This window comes from Giraffa tippelskirchi, chromosome 4 (genome assembly GCF_054371585.1).
Source record: "Giraffa tippelskirchi isolate mGirTip1 chromosome 4, T2T-mGirTip1v1.2.pri, whole genome shotgun sequence".
Taxonomy (NCBI): Eukaryota; Metazoa; Chordata; class Mammalia; order Artiodactyla; family Giraffidae; genus Giraffa; species Giraffa tippelskirchi.
The window spans coordinates 194188243-194205522 of NC_137278.1; the positions used below are offsets into that span (position 1 = coordinate 194188243).

Below are 17280 nucleotides of genomic sequence, written 5' to 3' on the forward strand. Positions count from 1 at the left end.
CAGATATCAAAATCTGTCAGGATATGGGAGAGATCTTAAAATCTGTACTATTGATATATTCAAATAGCAGAGCTGGTCTCTCCAACACAGAGTCCTTCACGGTGTTAATCAGCTAAATGATAGTTGTTCCACCAGGAGAGTCCTCCAGAATGTCAACTTCTCGTTTTATCATTTTTTTCTTCCCTGGCTTGAAAATTTTTACAACCACTCTGTCACTGTTGGTGATAATAATGGCCTCAAATACTTCACTATAATTTCCCCGACCCAAGTTTTCCAGCCAGCTGGTTTTTGTTGATCAGCTGCTCGGTTGTGTGACTCTTTGTGACCCCCATGAACTGCAGCAACGCCAGGATCCCTGTCCTTCACCATCTCCCGGAGTTTGCTCACACTCCTGCCATCCAGTGAATGATGCCATCCAACCGTCTCAGCCTCTGCCGCCCCCTTCTCCTCCTGCCTTCAGTCTTATTAGGGACTTTTCCAGTGAGTCCCCTCTTCACATCACGTGACCAAAGTAGTGGAGCTTCACCGTCAGCATCAGTCCTTCCTATGACTATTCAGGGCTGACTTCTTTTAGAATTGACTGTCTAGGTCTCCTTGCTGTCCAAGGGAACCAGCTGGTATCATCTTGATTACCTCGGCGCAGTAAGTGCTGCTGTACTTCCTAGCCCCAGCAGGAAGGCTCTGTACATCATAGCCCCTGTACTCCCTGCTCCTCAGGCTGTTCCTTCCAACTTAGATTCGCCAGCCTCGGCAGGCGGGGATAGGGGCGAGGAGAGGGCGGGGAGGGGATGGGTAGTTCGCCAAGGGTGGCTGGCCGGGCGGGCGGAGGCGGCGGCGGGCGGGCAGAGGCCGAGGCCGAAGCGGCGGCGGGTCGGCGGAGGCAGAGGCGGCGGGCGGGCGGAAGAGGCAGTTCGACTTCGCTGCCTGAGGAGGAGAAGCGCAGCTGGCCCAGGGGCAGGCAGCCACACCAAGCCAGGTTTGCGGGGGGCAGGCGGACGGGGGGCCCCAGGGTCGCCGGCCAAGCTGCCCAGTCTTTGGAGCAGCTTGAAGCCAGGCGTGGCAGGCGGCCGTCGGGCTTCAAGCAGCCTCCCTGGCTTGGCTCTCAGCTCCGAGTCAGCCCTGGGGTCATGGGCACCAGCACGGGCAGCTGCGCGGGAAAGGCGCAGGACACGATTTAATCCTTGTAGAAGTGAAGTTGCTCAGTCGTGTCCGACTCTTTGCGACCCCATAGACTGTAGCCTACCAGGCTCCTCTGTCCATGGGATTTTCCAGGCAAGAATACTGGAGTGGGTGGCCATTGGCAAATGCCCATGGCAAGTGCCAGTTTGTAGTTGACAGGATTTTTTTTTTCTTTTCCCCTCCATCCTCATATACAAGTGATCAGTAAGCTGCTGGATACCCAAAGGGAACACTGTACCTCCCTCGAGTTCTCTCCTGTGCATCTCTCTCTTTTCTGATACTCTGTAGTCTAACCCCTGCGCTTCTCCTGTTCACCGCAGGGAATCTCTTGGCATTTTTTTCGTTTCCCTCTGCTTTGGAAAAGACCCTGATACTAAGGATCGAGGGCGACAGGAGAAAGGAAGGACAGAGGGTGAGATGGTTGGACAGAGGGTGAGATGGCATCACCAATTCAATGGACTTGAGTTTGAGCAAATTCCAGGAGATCGTGGAGGACAGGGAAGACTGGTGTGCTGCTGTCATGGGGTTGCAAAAAGTCGGACAGGACTTAGCATCTGAACAACAAAAACCCACCCCTACAAAGTTGTCTATGGGCTATAAGCTGGGGCAAGTGTAAGGCTCACTGTCCTTCATTGAAAGGTGTCCAGTGATTGAAAAGGATTTTTTCTTTCTAGACATTTTTTTTAATTTTAGTTTTTTTCTTTTTAGTTGATTCTGGCAGAAAAGTAAATCTGGTCCCTGTTACTCCATTTTGATAGGGAACAAAAGTCTGTGGAGTAGATCTTTTTAAGTTAAAAGCACTTTGCATTTTAAATTTAAAGTCTTGTCAACATTAAATTTACGGTTTTGTCAATTTCACTTATCTTGTTGCTTCTTACTCAGTGAATGAGAGTTTACTGCTTTGACTTCTTAGTTCCTGTTTTTGCAACCACGTGTAAAACCACAGTGACGTTTGCTCTTGCTTAAGTAGAAACATCACTCTGATGGAGATTTCGGAAATGCTGAAAATGTTGCAGAGCGACCCTACCTCCGAAGAACGTGTGGAAGAGGGGCGATCTGGTAAGGGAAAATTGATAAACTTTGACAAAACAAAATGAGGGTTGGGGGAGGAGGAGCTCTTACACCACCAGCCACTGACAGGACAGAAATTGCACTTCAGGAATATCAGTACTTCACAGTTAACTTCCATAGAAGGAGATATGTTTTGAGAGTCTAGAGGTGGGTGAGAGGACAGGTGCGTAATTGTCACATCAGGTGTTTTGTTAGTGGCGTGTTACTTAAATATTTCTGCACAGATTTAGGTTACAGAATTTTAAGAGAAAAATGTTCTCTGGATTTATTTTATTAGTCCTCATATTTTCCCCAGGTTGTGGGCAATTTTCACTCTGGCAAGTCACATTATGATATTAAATAACAGATGATTATATTCCAGAGGTGATGGTAAACAGACACCAACAATTTTGTAGTACATATACTAATAAAAGCTGCCCATACCTACTGTGTAGCATGGGGTACTCTGCTCAATATTATGTAACAAACTAAATAGGAAAAGAATTTGAATAAGAATAGATACATGTATATGTTAAAAAAAAATTAAACATGACACCTATTCTGTAGTCTGATTAAATGCAGTAGTGAGGTATTTAGAACCTGTTAACTGTTATTTGCTACAAAGACAAATTGTATTTAGACCCTGCTTTCAGTACTTCATCATCTCGGGGAGAGACAAATGAATTTACTATCATTTGATGTGATCTGTGCTACAATACATTTAATGAAACCTAGGGAGTTGGTGATGGCTGCTGCTGCTGAAGTTACTTTTGACCTGGGCCTTGAATGATGGTATCACATTTTCTGGAGGAATAGGAGTAAAAGTCACAATTTCTTTTTTTAATTTTAAGTAAATACAAAAGTACGTTTTCTTTCCATTGGGCACAAAAGTGCCCTGCAAAGTTTCCTTTTGGAATTAAGGGTAAATGTGATTTTCAGTAATATCATTAAGTGTTTCAACTGAAATCTATTGAGGCTCATTTATGTGTCCAAATAATTTTCTTTGTCTTTCCCTCTGTCTCTTTCCCTCTTTATGTCTCTTTCTCTTTCTCACAGGATCTAGTATACTTCTGTATTTATATATAGTGTTATTTGTATATGTCAGTTCAATTCAGTTCAGTCGCTCAGTTGTGTCTGACTCTTTGCGACCCCATGAACCACAGCTCACCAGGCCTCCCTATCCATCACCAACTCCCAGAGTTTACCCAAAGTCATGTCCATTGAGTTGGTGATGTCACCTAGCCATCTCATTCTCTATCGTTCCCTTCTCCTTCTGCCCTCAATCTTTCCCAGCATCAGGGTCTTTTCAAATGAGTCAGCTCTTCGCATCAGGTGGTCAAATTATTGGAGTTTCAGCTTCAACATCAGTCCTTCCAGTGAACACCCAGGACTGATATTTAGGATGGAGTGATTGGATCTTTTTGCAGTTCAAGGGACCCTCAAGAGTCTTCTCCAACACCACAGTTCAAAAGCATCAATTCTTCTGCACTCAGCTTTCTTTATAGTCCAACTCTCACATCCATACATGACTACTGGAAAAAGCATTAGCCATTTAAGATCCACTATGATCAAAGGACCAGAGAATGAAAATGAGAGAGAGATATAATAACAGAAGTATACTATATGTATAGTATATATATTGTATACTATAATACTATAATATATATACACATATATTATATATATGTATATATACTATAATAGTTTATATACTATAATATATACTATATTATATACTATAATATGTATATAATAGTTTATATATAATATATATTATACTTCTCTATATATACTGTATACTATATATGGTATATATATTGTATATATATTATATATATAGTATATATGTATATATGTATATGTACATATGCATGCATATATGCATGTGTACATGTATATATGCATACATATATGTATGTGCATATGTATATATGAACATACATATATGTATGTGTATATGTGTGTGTTTGTATGTATACAATATATGTATAGTATATACTATACATATATAAAATATATACTCTACTACTATATATATAGTATATATACTATATACTCTATAGGTACTATATATATATACTATATAGATTATATATACTATAATAGTTTACATACTATAATATACTACAATTTTCATTCTCTGGTCCTTTGATCATAGTGGATCTTAAATGGCTAAGCTTTATATCATCCTTTTTAGAGTACATTACAAAGTAGTTTATATAATATCTTACCAGATATTGTCAGTAATGATATAAAAATATGAGCATCTTTTAAATATAACCATTTTAGTTAAACAGTTTTGATTTAATGAGAGCATCAGAGTATTAATGTAACATAGTGATTGATTATTAAAAGTATTTGTTGAAATATATAGTACCTATCTGGTTAATGTTGATATCAATGCATGAAAAAAAAAAATTGTAACCTCCTGTCACTTTCCCCTGATGTTAGCTGAGAATTAATTTCTTGCTATTCTCTAAAGAGACTTTTATTTAATAAAGCCATGAATAATTATTGACAAAAAAAAGGTTAACTGCAAAAACTAGGACTATTGGTGAAACTGTTTGGTGTCATTACAGGGGCTCCAAAGAGCTCCGGTACCATAGTTCTTTATCTTTGAGCACAGAAAGAATTCATTGAGAGGCAAAGTGATGAATAAGTGAAAGTGAAAGTCGCTCAGTTGTGTCCGACTCTTTGATACCCTGTGGACAGTAGCCTGCCAGACTCCTCTGTCCATGGAATTCTCCAGACCAGAATACTGGAGTAGGTAACCCATCTCTTCTCCAGATCTTCCCAACTCAGGGATCGAACTCAGGTCTTCCAGATTGCAGGCAGATTCTTTACCCTCTGAGGCACTACGGAAGCCCTGGTGATAGATAAGAAATGATTTATTAGCATAGAACACTTGTGAGGCTTTCAAGTGGGTGGGCAGTGTTCTCCTGCACTGCAGAACTTACTGGGCTACAGTCAAAGGAAAAGTAGGTCGGGGAGAAGACCTTCTTTGTCGTTCCTGAGTGCATGTCATGCTTCCATCATCAGCTCCTCTCTGTTCTTCTGTGAGATAATTTCTAACACCGGTTTTCAAAATTTGAAGGTTATAGTTGTCAGAGTGTAATATAAAAGCTATATGAATTTAGAGGGGGGACAGGAAGGGACACACCACAGGAGAGTGTAAAGGAGGCAGACATTTTCCTCTGCTCTTCTGGTTTAAGAATTAAATTGACATGAGACAAATAACAAATAAAAATCAAGCAAAAGTTTGCAGACTGAAAAAATATATGCACCTTAATGTTGAGAGTTACCTTTTATTTGATGGCAATTTTTAGGGCTTCAAGCCTGGGAGACAATGTCTCATGTAACCCCACAAAAACTGCTCTGAGGAGAGGGGGGAAGAGTCAGGTTATGTAGACGTTTGGAACAAGGGGCAGGTAATCTGAACATCAGAAGATTATTGTGATTTAAAGAAAACCAGATATCCCAAGTTAAGGGATGTAGTGATTTCTATGTACTGGAAGATGCAAGAGTCTGGGCTCACTGAGATCATTCCCTTGATATGCACCTCAGCTGTCTGGGGCTGGTCTCCTGCAGTTTTCCTTAGTGCTTATGGCAGGGAGTGACTGCAGCTTAATGACTGCCAGATAGCAAGCATCACCCTCCTTCCTAAGCACACTCAAGGCTCAGAATTTCACATTTGGAGGGTCAAAACTGCTGATGGCTGTGACATCCTTGTTTATTGATATGGCAAGAAATTGCACATCTCAAGTTGAATCATATGTAGACATGAGACAAACCCAGGAAAACAGTAACTCACCAAAATGGCCAATAGCTTCACCTTAAATGGCATCTTCAGCTAAAGACAAAAGATGTTGGGGGTGGTGGTTTGGGACTTCAGAGAGAAGGAAATGGAAATGGAAAAGCAAAAGTTTGGTGACTAAATGTTTGCAGGGCTGTGCAGAGACAAAGACCTTTAGGTCCACGATAGACTCTGATCTCTAGACCCTGCCCAGTCTCCCCTACCACATGCAGGCCCATACTCTTTGCAGGTATTTCTGGTGATAGTTCTCTTCTAAACAGCCCCTCTTACCTAAATTCTTTTCTGGATTTTGGGTGCCTTGCTGATTTCCAGGTTGAAATAATCCACATGCTGAAGAGACATTTTTGGGGTGGCAAATTTTATTTCCATACAAAAAAAATGGAAGAGAAGTAAGTAAGCAAGAGAGAGAAATGAAACATGAAACAAGCGAGGTGTTAGGAAAAAGATAAAGAGAATAAAGAAGAAGAAAAAGGGAGGACTTTTAGAATGCTGTGCTGAGTCACTCAGTCATGTCTGCCTCTTTGCGACCCCATGGACTGTAGCCCACCAGGCTCCTCTGTCCATGGGGATTCCCCAGGCAAGAATACCATGACCGCCTCCAGGGGATCTTCCCAACCCAGCGATCAAACCCAGGTCTCCTACATTGCAGGCAAATTCTTTACCACCTGAGCTACCAGGGAAGCTGCTTTTAGAATATTAGTAAGGGGCAAATAGGAGATTCATTGGAGAGAGGTAAGGAGAGATTCACATCTTACTCTTTTAACAATGAAAAAAATTGTGGAAGTGTAAACTTAAAAAAGTTTTCACAGCCTTAGAGTTGAGAGTATTACTGAGCCTAAGCTCACTCTGCTCACCTCTGACAATAGGCTAATAAATCTGAGAGACAAGGTGTTGAGGCAAGGAATATGACTTGATTCAGAGAGCTGGCTGACCAAGAACATGGCTGACTAACATCTCGAAATAACCATCATGTAGGGAGCTGGATGCCAGGTTATTTTATGGATCAGAGATGAGGGGAGGTGAGGAAACAAAGTAAAAAGAAAAAAATGGATTTTAGTAGTTATCTCTTAGAATAGCAAGCCTCATGCAGAAGGATGTGTTAGTTCCACTTTTCTACGTCATTTCATGGGTGGTGTGACATGAAATATTTCCTGTGATATCAATAAACAAAGATGCCACAGCTCTCTGCAGTTCTGGCCTCCAAATATGAATTTCTCAGTCACGCTGGTAAGCAGCAGAGGAGGAGTGCCATTTCCCACAGAGGAGCAGGAATGTCATAGCCCTTCACAGATGAGCAGAGTCAGGCTATCTCCCTGTGAGCCAAACAAAGGCACCCTAGCCCAAGAGGCAGGCTGGGGTGGGGCAGGCAGGGCTCCCTGAGGCAGGCCATTATGTATGCCTGTAATAACAAAAGCTGTGAAATGAGAGTTAAAGTCACAGAAACAGATCCTGTATGGAGTCAAAATTAACACTTCCTGGCTACAAGAGTTATGTTTTGTTCAGCGGGAACTTTTAGAACTTCAGCCAGGGAGACAGCATCTCAAATAACCCTGAGAGAACTGCTCCAAGGAGGCAAGGGGGGAGCCAGGTGGTATAGAAACTTTGCAACAAAGAGCATGTAGCCTTTGAATATCAAAAGATTTTTTTGTAAATTAAAGAAAACCAGATATCCCAGGTTAAGGAATTTAGCACTTTTCTATGTATGGGAAGATGCAAGAGTCTGGTCTCACTGAAATCATTCCTTTGATATGCACCTCAACTATCTAGGGCCAGTATCCTGTATTTTCATATCCTGAGTTTCTTTAAGGCTCAGCATAGGGAGTAGCTGCAGTCTGAGGGCTACTGCTGCTGCTGCTGCTGCTAAGTCGCTTCAGTCGTGTCCGACTCTTCGCGACCCCATGGACTGCAGCCTACCAGGCTTCTCCGTCCATGGGAGTTTCCAGGCAAGAGTACTGGAGTGGGGTGCCATTGCCTTCTCTGCTGAGGGCTACTAGAAGGAGGGAATTCTCCCTTTCCTGAGTTCCCTCAGGGCTCACCAGCTCACCATTCTGTGATGGCTGCGATTGCTGATTACTGTGGCTTCCTTTGCTTACTGTTATGGCAGGAAACCTTCCATTTCTCAGAAGTCATAACATATGGAATTTCTAATACAATTTTGCTTTAATGCAGAACCAGAAAGAATGAAGATGGAAAGTTTTATATGGAGCCAAAATCCAAATGCCATTGTATAGCATTTAAAGAAGTCAATCCTATATTTTTTCCCCTGCCTAGCATGTAAACCGAGGCTCCTGAACATTCTGGAAGATATAGATGCAATTAGTGAAATGTAGCAATTAAAAGAAAGTTAGCAGGAACTTTTTAAAAGTATAATTGACATTCAGTAAAATTCACCTTTTGGTGTACATTCTATGAGTTTTGACAAATACATATAATTATGTGGCCACAACACAATGAGGGTACCCTCCTACCTCGCAACACACACGCACATGCTCTCTGTAAATATTTCTTTCCTCTCTCCTCATCATTTGGCAACCAATGATTTGTTTTCTATTTTGATGCTCTTGCTTTAGAAGAATGCCTACAGAGTCAGGCTTTTTTCACCAGCATAATGCATTTCAAATTCATCTATATTGTACTGTATATCAATAGTGTAGACTTAATAAGGAGAGACATTATTCACAAGGACTTTCACAATAGGAAACACTCTCTGAAAAAGGTTCTCATTTTTAAGTAAGGCAAGGGGAACAGAACAGTTTGTGGGGGAGGGAGAGCGAGGTGGAAGAGCAGGTGGCATTTCCAAAGTCACCCTTCTCACTTGTGTTCTGGGGACACGAGGTCATGATCACACATGAGTTGAGAAGCATCTCACTGCTTTCTTTAGTGCCTTTTAACATTTTCAGGCAATCCAGAGTTTTCGGGGTCTTTGGGGAGGAGAAAGTCTCAGTAAAATTTACTGAGCCAAAGCAAAATAATAAATGAGCAATTGTGAGCATGGGGTCAAGTTTTTCTTTTTTCTTAGCAAAAAGTGGTATTTATTTGAATTGTTGCCAGTTTTTGGTGACAATAAATAAATTTATTATAAATGTTCAAGTATAGGTTTTTGTGTAAATGGACATTTCCATTCCTCTTGCATAGATACCTAGGGATGGCATTACTAGGGCATATGGTAAGGTTATGTTTGCCACACCTCACTGCCAAGCTGTTTTCCAAAGTGGCTGTACTGTTGCATTTTCAATAGTTTATGAGAATTCCATTTGTATCATTTCTTCACCATCATTTAGCTTTGTTATTTTATTTGCCACTCTGATACACATCTTGTGGCAGATGTGTATTTTATGTTTAGTGACTCGTTGGAGCTTTCCAGGTGGCTCAGAGGTATAAAGAATCCCCCTGCCAAGCAGGAGACATAGGTTTGATCCCTGGGTTGGGAAGATCCCCTGGAGAAGGAAATGGCAAACCATTCTAGAATTCTTGCTTGGGAAATCCCATAGACATAAGAGCCAAATCCTATAGACAGAGGAGCCTGGCAGGCTACAGTCCATGGGGTCACAAAATAGTCAGGCAAGATTTAGAAACTAAACAACAACAATGGTTAGTTATGTTAGTTTCTTGATTCATGGGAGCCAGCAGGAGTGATAGGAGCTGCCTATGGCCACGTGAGTCCACAGTCCCTAGGGTGAAAGGTGGCCTGGCTTACCAGGAGCCTACCAGGAGCCTAATGTCACAGGAGTCACTTGGCTCACTGGAGCTGACAGGCACTGCAGAGAGGGGGGCCTTGGTTAGTGAGTCTGCAGGGTGTCACACAGGGCTGCAGGAGTTAGACTGATGTGATGCTGGAGCAGGTAGACCTGGAATCCGTAGTGAAGTCAAGCACTGCTTTACTCTCCTTTTCCCACAGGGAGAGGGTCTCTCTCTGTGCTGGTCTGCTGAGTCCTGAGGGAAGGGTCTGGGGGGCCTGGTCCTCAGGAGTTCACCAGGAGCCAAGTGTCACATGAGCCCCACCTGGAGCTGCTGGAGTTGGCAGGTGCAGCAGGGAGACAGGAGCCTGGGCTCCTAGGAGCCCACAGGAAGCCCGGGGTGGAAGCTCTCTGAGGCTGCATTATCTGCTGGAATTGCTGGAGTACAAGGAGCTGGGATGAGGCAGGGAGTGGGTGTGCCTGTAATCCTTGGCTCCCGGGAAGGTATTTTCATGTGCAGATAATTTTCAAATTAATATTTCTACCGGGAGGTGAGTGGATGCCACATCTAGAAACACTTTCACTTCTTCCTAATCTCTATATGTCTTTTATTTACTTTTCTTGCCTTATTGGCACTGATAGAACCTCTGGTAAAATGTGAAATTGGATTGATGAGAACAGACATCCTTGCCTTGTTCCTGACCTTTAGAGGAAGGCATTCACTTTTTCAGCATTAAGTATCATGTTAGCTGTACTATTTTTATGAAAAGTGAAAGTTCAGTTCATAATCTGTTGGGCTTTGTTATTTTGGATGACTCTTACGTTTTTCCACATTTTATGTCTATGCATGCGTGCATGCATGCTAAGTCGCTTCAGTCGTGTCCACCTCTGGGCGACCTTATGGACAGCAGCCCACCAGGCTCCTCTGTCCATGGGATTCTCTAGGCAAGAATACTGGAATGGCTTGCCATTTCCTTCTCCTTTTATGTCTATATCGTTGGTCATATCCTTTCTCTTTTCTTATTCTGTTAATATGATGGATTATATTGATTAGTTTTCTAATGTTCCTCTTAGAACTTCTAACCAAATTTGTTATTTATGGAGGTAAATCTGGATTGTTTGTATGTTTCGTTTTCATTTTGATTTCTAGTCTGTCTGTTTCTTACTCTCTTATTAGCTCTTCTTACAATAACTGAAAGACTTTCCAGGGGAAAAATACTGTTTCTCTTATCTCTGGGTCGTTTTTGGGCTGTGGCCATCTCTCCTGGACATGGACCTTTTGTGAGGGAGTTTGACAATAGGGGAGGTGAGGTACGGCTGATTTTACATGTTGATTCTGTGATAAATTTAAGTTTTTCTTTCTAATGCTTCCATGAGATTGAGATTATGACATTTCTATTTACAGGTAAAGATCTCCGAAAGAAATGCCTAGCAATTATGCCTGTTACATCTCCCACTCTTTGCTGCTGCATCGTGATTATCTTTATACTTGTTATAAGTGTGGCGATACTTGCCTCTTTTGTGGCAGGTGAGTTACCTGTTCTCCAAGCCGTACCATGTTCTTGGCACATTCACATTGTCAATAAATATTTGTTGAGCTCCATTATGTGCCAGGGTGTGTGAAATGCTTGAGGTGTATCAGTGAACAAAACACAAAAAATTCCCAGGGAACTCCTATTCTATTAATAGCAGGAAGATGCAGATATTATAATATAGGGTAACAGATTGAGATGAATAGAAGTGTCCAGGGTAAACCTCCTTGAGAAGATGACTTTTCAGCAAACTTGAATGAGATGATGGAGCCGTGTGGCTATGTGGGGAAAGCGTTCCAGATGGCAGGAACAAGTAGAATGAAAGGAAGACTGTCCTGGTAGGTTTGGGGAAGAGCATGGAGGCTTCTACAGCTGAAGCAAGGTAGAATGAGGAAGAGTAATGGGCTGGGGGTCAGGGAGGTCATAGCCTAATGAGTCAGGTAAAGACTTCGGCTTTTAATCCCAGTGCAGTGGGGGGTATCAGGAAGAGGGAATTGTAGGAGAGGAATGCCATAATCTGAATTTCATTAGAATAAAACCATTTTGACTGTTGGAAGAAAAGTTAGACTTTGGGAACACCTACTAGGGTAAATTTATAGAAATCCACACCAGAGGGGACCGTGGCTTGGCCCTGGTGATAACAGTGAAGGTGGGACCTGGTGTCAGTATCTATCTTGAAAGTTTAACCAACAGTATTTCCTATCAGATTGGATAAGGGAGGAAAAAGTAAGGTTATGAAGCAAAAACATTTATTCTTCCCATAGGTTATACTCTGATATCTTGCTGATTTCAGAGCATTTAACAAGGGCCCAAATATTTTTATACATATTTAACAGAAATACATATAAAATAGCATTTTCAGAAACACTGGAAATACTACATTTTATTTTTGGTACTGAAATCAGTAGTTGAACTATGCCATGTTTTGTATACTGGAAGGTTTTATACCCCTAAGAGATGTAGCATAGTAAAATCTAGGAAAGGTAAGGAGTTTGCCTTTCTTTTGTCAAGAGTAAGAAGGACTGATATTAAGGAAGATGTGAGGAAAGGGAAATCTGTATGATGCTAGGAAGAGTACTGCAGAAATTAAATGCTACAGAAATTGATTTCCTTAAAACCATTAGTGTCCATGGACCCCTGAGAAGTGAGATGCACAGATTCTCTGCTTGAAGATCAGTGGACTGATGGCTTTTGTGCCTAAGATAAGACTGTTAGTGATGACTCTGGGAAGCAACAATCAAATGTACAATATGTACTTCAAGACTGATCTCAGGGGTAAAAAGTCACCATATAAAAATACGTACATATATATATTCACGTATTAATTTTCACAGAACATTCTTTCCAAGGCAAATTCTCAATCTAATAAAATCATTTAGGAAAAACAACTACCACTAGCTTGCGCTCAGCAAGTGACAACAGATTGCAATATTTCATTCTCCAGGAAACCAAAAAAAGAAAATAGATCTCAGAAAAGTCTGATGTTTTGGCAAGCAGTAAAGTACAATCACATTTCCACACACTGAGTAGCAGTTGGTGTTTTATAAATGGTTAAAGCTGGTAGCATTTCAAGAGGCATTAGAAATATTAGTTGGAAGTGCATTATAGCTCAGCAATTCTGCATATAACTCAGAGTTGGGTGGCATCCATAGAGAGTGTTTAGTACATAGACAAGCACCTGAGAATATGACTCTGGAAGCAAAATAATATCAAATTATATAATGAATGGTGCCAAAATACATATAAAGTAAAACAAATGCATTGGGCATGGAAGACATTTCTAACAATCTGTCTGGCTATGGAAAGTAGGTACTGTTAAGATTTTAAGAAAAACAAAATGCTATTTGCACAGCCATAAAAGTACAAGAGTCTAGTTTATATTTGGCCATGTTTTTCTTCAAACTCCTCATTTTGGAATTTAGTTTTGCTGTACTTACATATATGAATACATGTGTGTATATATATATATAGATATATATGTTAAAAAGAGAAAAAAAGACCAACCTCAGGATGGTAAGTGGAATAATAGGTAAAAGGGGTGAGAAAATTTATCTGTTACGGTTCACTGTGTCTGTCCAACTTTTAGTGAGAAGCAGAGAGCTGTTTCCACAAGTCTATATGTAATGAATGGTGCCAACATACATATAAAGAACAACTATTCCTTGGGAAAAACAGACAAGTTTGGACTTGGAAGACATTTCTAATAATCTGTCTATCTATAGAAAGTAACCCCTGTTCAGATTTTGAGAAAAACAAAATATTATTAGCCAAGGCCATAAAAGTACAAGAGTCTAGTTGTTCTTTGGCATGCTTTTCTTCAAACCCCTCATTTTGGAATTTAGTTATATTGTACCTACATATACATGTGTGTACATATACATGTACACACATGTATATATGTATATATTAATACATACATATGTTGAAAAAGATAGACGTCAGGATGGTAAGTGGAAAAATAGATAAAAGGGATGAGAAAATTTATTTGTTATGCTTCACTCTGTCTGTTCAACTTTTAGTGAGAAGCAGAGAGCCAGACTCACACATTCTGTATGTCACCTGCCCAAAAGGATGGATTGGATTTGGACCTAAGTGTTTTTATTTTTCGGAAGACACAAGGAACTGGACATTCAGTCAGACATTCTGTACTTCATGGGAAGCTGTTCTGGCTCAGTTTGAAACCGACGAGGAGCTGGTAAGAAATATTTTTGGATCATGCTCTTTGTTAAATCCTTAGCCCCTGAGAAGGATATAGGCTGCACAGGGTGACCTCTGAAAGAGGAGGAAGGATCCCATTCCAGGCAGACTTGGGGGCTTGGAGTGCATATTAGTGCCTGATGTTTCTTGGGTGTGTCCTCTGCCTGGAACCCTATGAGACAATTTGGACACATTCTCTCATGTAATCCTCATAGCTAACCTTCAAATTAGGTATATGTTCCCATTGTAAAAAGAAGTATGGTAATCATGTAATTTATCATCCAAATTGGGACATTTGGGGGAGTGAAAGTGACAATGTTATGTTGGAATGTTGGAAGTGACAATATTATGTTGGAACCACCGGCATAACCTGGGACTTTCCCAGTCAAATTAAGATGTGTGATCACTTTAATGTAATTTAGGATCAGAGACATTTTAGTGACTTAAGCTGAGAACTGGGGACAAGTCTTCTCCCTTCAATATCTAAGCTTCTCAATTATACCAAGCTGTCATCCAAAGAGAGAAGGCTATGCGGGAAGAGGACTCAAGGGTAAAATGAAGGAGACATGTGTTTTTGCTTTCTGTGTTTTATAATAGAACTTTCTGAAAAGATACAAAGGCCCTTCTGACCATTGGATTGGCCTTAGCAGAGAATCATCACATCATGCTTGGAAGTGGACAGACAACTCTAAATATAACGCCTCGTAAGTTTTTAGACCTTCTATTCTATTTATATGTGGTTATGGGTGTGAATTGTATTTATGGGAATGTAAATTTAATATCATGGGAAGTTTGCTGCACTATGAGGTATAAAATAGAAATCCTTTGTATGCTTTTCCGTTTATTATCTGTGCCTTTGGGAAAACTTTACGTATCATGTTTTTAACTGAAATCTTTAGCATGATGATGACATTGGACATAGTTCTTCCGCTTTCACCCACTAACTTAAACTGTGCTGAAATCCGTATTTAGAATGTAGAGAGAACAGCTGAGGTACTCTGGGATCCTACAGTCTTGGAAAGCCACTGAAGAATTGGTATCCATAGACCCTCAGTCCACTCTGCCAGCTGCTCTGTCCATTCCTAAAAGGAAGGTCATCAGAGAACGAGTGGGAATCCCTCCTGTGATAATTTATCCCTGGAAGGAATTTAGTAACACATCTTGGGTAGTGAACACTTCAGTGGGAATGTTTTAAATGTAACCATTACTTTGGAGCATATAGAATATAAGGGGCAATCACTTCCCTCAATCAAAGCTAAGCCCATTTAAGAATTTACTAGTAAGCACATATGTTTATTTTCACACATGTATGAAAGAGGTCAAGAGAACACTGAAAATCATGTTCCCTGAAAGCTAATTAAAATAATGAGTAAACGATCAAAAATAAGAATAGAAAAGAGTTTTATTTGAGCCAAGTTGAGGGCTAGCCCAGAAGCCCACTTCCCAGATTTACCCTGAGAAACTGCTTCAGAGAAACAGGGTTTCTGGCCGTGTTTTATATCTTGTCAGAAAAGAGAACATTAAACAAGTCAGGGTTACATTCCTTCAAGGTTTTGCTCTCTTTTTAAAAAAAAGAAGAGACCAGCAAGTACACAGTGGGTCAATACGACATTGGCACCTGTGAACGGAGTCTTATCATTAAAGAAGGACCAGCGTTGGTGTCCCAAGAAGAAGGACATTTAAACTTTATTTTTAATTTGGGCATTCTTTACTTCTGGTCCATGTGCCCTTTTGTTTAATAATTAAAGTAGATGTACAGTGGATGTTTAATATGGCACAAACAGACTATTTTATAGCATAAAATTCAAGTTAAGTCATGTATAAGCCAGAATTACTTACCGATATTTCAGTATGTGACACTTTCTTTTATCACCACCCATGGCAGCAGTTCATTTGGCTACAACAGTGAGCACTAGTTAGATACCTAGTCAACAACATAACTGAATTTGGGGTGTATGATAATAATCTTCCAATATTCCAGCAGGGACTTTGAGAATATAAAAGGAACTGAAGACCGAAATAGTGTATATTTACTCAGAAGCCTTATGAACAACAGATTTTCATTTTTCTCTTGTCCACATTAAAAATACCTGGAGTGGGGGTGCTGAAGATTATAGAGGAGGAGTGAATGTAGATGTCCAGCCTATGCTTTTTTAACATTTTCGTGTTTGGTTTTAGGTTCGTCATCACAGGAGATGGGGCATGTGCCTACGTGAATGACCTTGGAGTTAGCAGTGCCAGAAGTTATACAGATAGAAAATGGATTTGCAGCAAACAAATAACATCTCCATGTCCTTAAATTCTTCAAGGCCTTTTTAGGGAATTTCACACACCGTCCCTAAGAGATGCAATAAAAATTGTTTACATATAAACATATGTAAAACATATAATAAAATTTTATTATAAATGTTTATATACATTATAAACTGTTATGGTCCTTTAATGGACTGGAACCTGAGGGTACAGAGTTAACAATAAGAAAGTGAAAGACGAGACCATGAGCCACAACTATGAGCCTGAGTGCTGCAACTCCTGAAGCCTCACGCCTAGAGCCTGTGGTCCATTGCAGGAGACGTCACCACAATGAGAAGTCCACACACTGCAGCGACAGCCCAGTGCAGCCAAAAATTAATAATTAATTAATTAAATTAAGAAAACAAATATATAGAGAAATTTTTAACACTACTAAGACTAGGAACTTCCCTGGTGGTCCAGTGGCTGAGACTCAGCTGCCAATGCAAGGGGACTGTTGGATCCCTGGTTAGGGAACTAGAACTTGCATCCCGCAAATAAGAGGTCCCACTTGTGACAACAAAGTGAATCAGATGTATCTCATGTGGAATCTTTAGTTGTGGCATGTGAGATTTTGCTCCAATAATAATAATAATAAATTATCCATTCACCACAATAAGTAGGAAATGAAAGAAATCATAAAATTGGAAAAAAAAACAACAACTAGATTTTTACATGCCGAAATGAATATCAAAGATCCCACATGCTGCAACTAAGATCTGGGGTAGCCAAAAAATTTAAAGAATTACTGAGACTAATCTTTATTTTAGAATCTGTATTTTAAAGCATTAGAAATACTGTAAAGGTGCTTTTACACTTTAATTCTCAGTGTTTCTGTTTTAAATTACATTGTACTAAGTAAATATTGTACCTATAAACAAATACTAATCTGTTTTTTACACTTTATTGGATTTTAAAAATCCTGCTTTCACCCCTTTTAAATCACAATAGTGAATTACCTCCACTCTTCACCCGAGTGATACCCAGTCTCACAAATGTTTATGTATGATTGAGTTTTAGAAACAGAATGTTTTAAATT

General features: G+C 40.3%; 1 protein-coding gene across 1 annotated transcript; it reads left to right on the forward strand.

Moving 5' to 3' along the window:
- Positions 1–788: 788 nt before the first annotated feature.
- LOC145545717 (C-type lectin domain family 2 member H-like) lies at positions 789–16323 on the forward strand. The gene is made up of 6 exons (XM_081590522.1): positions 789–976; positions 2150–2238; positions 11126–11248; positions 13772–13947; positions 14547–14653; positions 16128–16323. Exons 1-6 carry the CDS (start codon positions 789–791, stop codon positions 16246–16248), a joined length of 804 nt encoding a protein of 267 aa, XP_081446648.1. The 3' UTR covers positions 16249–16323.
- Positions 16324–17280: the final 957 nt, after the last annotated feature.

Bases quoted from the DNA above. Each gene is read 5' to 3' on its own strand.
- LOC145545717 (XM_081590522.1), top strand. From the start codon at position 789: ATGGGTAGTTCGCCAAGGGTGGCTGGCCGGGCGGGCGGAGGCGGCGGC. The intron at 2,239-11,125 runs GTAAGGGAAAAT...TTCTATTTACAG, and splicing joins TGTGGAAGAGGGGCGATCTG to GTAAAGATCTCCGAAAGAAA. The intron at 14,654-16,127 runs GTAAGTTTTTAG...GTTTGGTTTTAG, and splicing joins AACTCTAAATATAACGCCTC to GTTCGTCATCACAGGAGATG.